General features: G+C 48.0%; 1 protein-coding gene across 2 annotated transcripts in view; it reads right to left on the reverse strand.

The window, feature by feature from the left end:
- pde9aa (phosphodiesterase 9aa) overlaps nt 1-5,000 on the reverse strand; it is a 40,690-nt gene that overhangs the window by 19,807 nt on the left and 15,883 nt on the right. Inside the window, exons 1-3 of one of the 2 annotated variants that reach the window (XM_053328883.1) lie at nt 3,991-4,047; nt 3,379-3,433; nt 1,908-1,978 (exon numbers count right to left, since the gene is read on the reverse strand). In XM_053328883.1, the coding sequence (XP_053184858.1) occupies nt 1,908-1,978; nt 3,379-3,433; nt 3,991-4,024 (160 nt within the window). In that variant the 5' untranslated portion in view covers nt 4,025-4,047. Of the gene's footprint in view, nt 1-1,907; nt 1,979-3,378; nt 3,434-3,990; nt 4,048-5,000 lie in introns of those variants that run through there. The other variant, XM_053328882.1, reaches the window with a different exon arrangement.

Below are 5,000 nucleotides of genomic sequence, written 5' to 3' on the forward strand. Positions count from 1 at the left end.
TGCCAACATGCCAACATGCAGGTAGAGGCTGCAGCAGCATGAGGACAGCGGCCTGGAGCAGACTGACTTCCTTCCTCCGAGTTAATAAAGCTGGAAACTGATAACAGTCAGCTGAGGAGAGCGAGGGCACCGCCGGCGTTTCACCTCACGCTGGATGTTGTATAAGTGTGAAGATGACGATACTAGACGGGTTAAAACGTGGTCAATGTTCAGGCCGTCGGGCTCTGCAGGTGGGTTAGCGGATCAGGACTTATCTAATCATCACAGCCTCATAAATTACAGAAGAACACAAGTTCACACTGAAGGAATGCGCTAATCTCAGTGATCATTAATGAGTGGAAATACTACTGTACCGTAGACGTTAACTAGGTACAAAATGAGAGACCCGAACCCGAACGGACCCGGAGAATTTGTTCCGGGATCCGAGTGAGTCCGACATTTTAAAAAATGACGTGCCCGATCCCGAACGGATCCGAGGAAATTCGTTCCGATATCCGAGTAGTTCCGAGATAATTTATGCCTGACGCCGTAAAAAGGATGAATAATTGTTGTAACCGTACCTTGTCTGAACTATAACTAATAATAATTCATGTAGTTAACGTAGGCAGACGATTACTTTGATCATCAAAGTCTTTATTGACTAAACATTCATATTTTATCTGACTGACTCGAGTCAGACCCGTACTCGCTGTCTCTCGGGTTTTCTCAGTTTTACCAGGCGGGGAGTTCCTGTGGGCCAACCAGGAAGTAACTTAGAGCTGCATTCTATCAAAAGGCCACCAGGGGGCGACCGTCTCTATACAAGTCAATGGAGAATTCACCAACTTCTCACTTGATTTCTAACCTCAGTAAACGTTTTCAAAATGTGTTTATGGTCTCAATCGCTAGTTTAAAGCCTTCTTCAATGCAGTATGATGTTCATTTGGGACATTTTGGCCTCCCTGATTTTATATGTGACGATAAAGCAGGGTATGCATTAGGGCGTGGCTACGTCCTGATTGACAGGTTGATTGACCAATGTCCTCCAGATCCAGCCCTCGTAACCATAGCAACATCCCCGCTCCGCCCATGACTCCGCCTCATGCCCATATAAGTAGAATCCATGTTCTTTTTTTCCCAGCATGCACCTGAAATTTTCAAGATGGCGCTGCCTAGATTAGAAACTATTGGCTTCCGAGCAGCAGTCCACAAACCAATGGGTGACGTCACGGATGTTACGTCTGTCCCTAGTCCTGTCCGGCTACTGCAGGACAGGAAGCCGCTATGCTGCCCCCCTCTGGAGGGGATAGGGGTTTCTTCCTCTTTTCGTCCTTACTCCTTTCCTTCCTTCCTTCCTTCTTTCCTTCCTTCCTTCTCTCCTTAATTCCTTCCTCTTTTCATTCTTACTCCTTTCCTTCCTCCTTTCCTTCTCTCCTAAATTCCTTCCTCTTTTCATTCTTCCTCCTTTCCTTCCTCCTTTCCTTCTCTCCTTAATTCCTTCCTCTTTTCATTCTTACTCCTTTCTTTCCTTCCTTCCTTCCTTTTTTCGTCCTTACTGCTTTCCTTCCTTCCCTCCTTCTTTCCTTCCTTCCTTCCTCCTTTCCTTCTCTCCTAAATTCCTTCCTCTTTTCGTCCTTACTCCTTTCCTTCCTTCCTCTTTTCGTCCTTACTCCTTTCCTTCCTTCCTTCTCTCCTAAATTCCTTCCTCTTTTCGTCCTTACTCCTTTCCTTCCTCCTTTCCTTCTCTCCTTAATTCCTTCCTCTTTTCATTCTTACTCCTTTCTTTCCTTCCTTCCTTCCTTCCTTCCTCTTTTCGTCCTTACTCCTTTCCTTCCTTCCTTCCTCCAGCCTCTCTACATCTACTTTATTCTACATGACCAGTATATAAACTTTAAATATGAGTGAGTGAGTGTTGGTGGTGAACTTACGCTCGACTCTTTTCTCCAACATGGCGAGACGGTTGGTGACTTCGGTCTTCAGCTCGTTGATCTTGAACGCTCTGCGGACACAGACGGAGGCGTGAGAGGAAAGTAACTAAGTACTTTTACTCAAGTACTGCTCTTAACCCTCCTGTCGTCCTCCCGGGTCAAACTGACCCCGTCTCTTTTGACTGTTCCTTCCTTCTTCCCTCTTTCTTTGCTCCCTCTTCCTTCCATCCATCCTTCCTTCCTCCCTCCCTCGGAAGGTAGGGGGGAGGAAAGAAAGAGAGAAGGAGGGAGGGCAGAAGGGAAGAAAGAAGGAAGGAAGGAGGAAGAAAGCTGTTAGGGTAAACGTTCCCTCCTTCTGTCCTTTCTTCCTTCCTTCATCTGTCCTTCCTTTCTTTCTTCCTTCCTTCCTTCCTTTCTTCCTCCCTTCCTTTCCTTCCTTCCTCCCTCCTTTCCTTCCTTCTTCCTCTCTCCTTCCTTTCCTTCCTTCTTCCTCCCTCCTTCCTTTCCTTCCTTCTTCCTCCCTCCTTCCTTTCCTTCCTTCTTCCTCCCTTCCTTCTCTTCCTCCCTCCTTTCCTTCCTTCTTCCCTCATTCCCTTCTTTCTTCCTCCCTCCTTCCTTTCCTTCCTTCTTCCTCCCTTCCTTCCCTTCCTCCCTCCTTTCCTTCCTTCTTCCCTCCTTTCCTTCCTACCTTCCTTCCTCCCTCCTTCCTTTCCTTCCTTCTTCCTCCCTTTCTTCCCTTCTTCCCTCCTTCCCTTCCTACCTTCTTTCCTTCCTTCCTTCCTTCCTTCATCTGTCCGTCCTTCCTTCCTTCCTTCCTCAGATCTAAGTTCAGCTGTTAGGGTAAACGTCCCCTCCTTCTGTCCTTTCTTCCTTCCTTCATCTGTCCTTCCTTTCTTTCTTCCTTCCTTCCTTTCCTTCCTTCTTCCTCCCTCCTTCCTTTCCTTCCTTCTTCCTCCCTTCTTCCCTCCTTTCCTTCCTTCCTTCTTCCTCCCTCCTTCCTTTCCTTCCTTCTTCCTCCCTTCCTTCCCTTCCTTCTTCCCTCCTTTCCTTCCTACCTTCCTTCCTCCCTCCTTCCTTTCCTTCCTTCTTCCTCCCTTCCTTCCCTTCCTCCCTCCTTTCCTTCCTTACTTGAGGTGCAAATGACATAACCATTAAGGCGTGTTTAAGGGTTAAATAATGACTAAATCAACTATTCAATCATTTAGGAGCTAGTAGCAGATGACTTGGATGTGACGGCGGCTGCAGAATAAAACTATATAACTACACCTCAGTCAGCTGCAGCACACAAACACCGTCATAAACACTCAGCCTTAAACATTAACCATGTCAGAGCTGCAGCGACAGGAAACAGCACACCAAAACACAAAGAAAGAGATCATTTATAATAATTAAATATACAAAGCAGACTAAATATGTGCAGGTGATGATTTACAGCAGCGCGGCCGAGCGGTGGGAACGTTCGTCTGCTTACCTTGAAAACTGCTCGGCCACTTGCGTCAGTACATTCTGAAAGAGTTCCTCTTTATCTGTGAGAGGAGAGCAGGCGAGGAGCTGTGTTATATACTCACATAAACACACACGCACATGCACACGCGCACACACACGCACACACACACGCACACACACACACACACACACACACACACACACACACACACACACACACACACACCTGTAAACAGCTTCAGAATATTATTTCATCAGCAGCTAAACTGTACATCACATCCTGATAAATACACTTGCTCATGCACACACACACACACACAAACGCACACGCGTACACGCGTACACGCGCACACACGCACACACACACACACACGCACACACACACACACACACACACACACACACACACAGATATGAATACATGCAGCGGTTATGTAAACCAATCTGAGAGCGTCAGATGGTCAAAGCAACAGATGGCAGAGCCAGAAGAGCGAGAGAGGAGAGAAGATAAATAAAATAAATCGAGCACCCCCTCCACCCCCCCCCCCCCCACCCCACCCCACCCCACCCCCACAACACACACACACACACACACACACACACACACACACACCAACCCGTTCCCCTCTGGTCTCACCATCAGTGATCAACAGAGCGTCTGAAGTGAACATGAGCAGGCTGACAGCTCGATGTGTTATTGAGACACTTGTGAGTCCTCTTCCCACACACACACACACACACACACACACACACACACACACTCACACACACTCACACACACTCACACACACTCACACACACACACACACACTCTCACTCACTAACACACACGGTGAAGCAAAGCCCTGCTATTGGCTGACGGCTTCACTGTTGTGGGCAAAGTTCAAAGCGCCCGTCCAATAAAGTGTCAGCTAGGAGAAGTTGTAAAAAAGGAAAAGGAAAGGAGGGAGGGAGGGAGGGAGGGAGGAAGGAAGGAAAGGTAGTCGGTACATTGTGTGTTTCACGCCGGGGTCAAAGGTCAACGCTCAGACTGAAAACAGTGCTGTTAAAAAACATTCCTCTCTGTGATTAATTAACCCTCCTGTTGTCCTCGAGTCAAGGAAGGAAGGGAGGGAGGGAAGGAGGAGGACAGAGGAAGGAAGGAAAGAAGGAAGGAAGGAAGGAAGGAAGGAAAAAAGGGAGTAAGGAGGAAGGAAGGAAGGAAGGAAGGAAATGAGTAAGGAATGAAGGATTAATGAGGAAAAGAGGGAGGGAGTAAGGAGAGAAGGAAGGGAGGAAGGAAGGAAGGAAGGAAGGAAAGGAGTGAGGAGGGAGGGAGGGAGGAAAGAGGAAGGAAGGAAGGAAGGAAGGAAGGAAGGAAGGGAGGAAGGAAAGAAGGGAAAGGAGGGAAGGGGGAAGGAAGGGAGGAAGGAAGGAAGGAAGGAAGGAAGGAAAGGAGTGAGGAGGGAGGGAGGGAGGAAAGAGGAAGGAAGGAAGGAAGGAAGGAAGGAAGGGAGGAAGGAAAGAAGGGAAAGGAGGGAAGGGGGAAGGAAGGGAGGGAGGGAGGAAAGAAGGAAGGGAGGATGGAGGAAATTAGGAAAGAAGGAAGGAAAGGAGGGAGGAAGGAAGGAAGGAAGGACAGAAGTAAGGAAGGAGGGAAGGAAAGGA

The sequence above is a fragment of the Scomber japonicus genome, chromosome 11, assembly GCF_027409825.1.
Source record: "Scomber japonicus isolate fScoJap1 chromosome 11, fScoJap1.pri, whole genome shotgun sequence".
In the NCBI taxonomy this organism is placed as follows: Eukaryota; Metazoa; Chordata; class Actinopteri; order Scombriformes; family Scombridae; genus Scomber; species Scomber japonicus.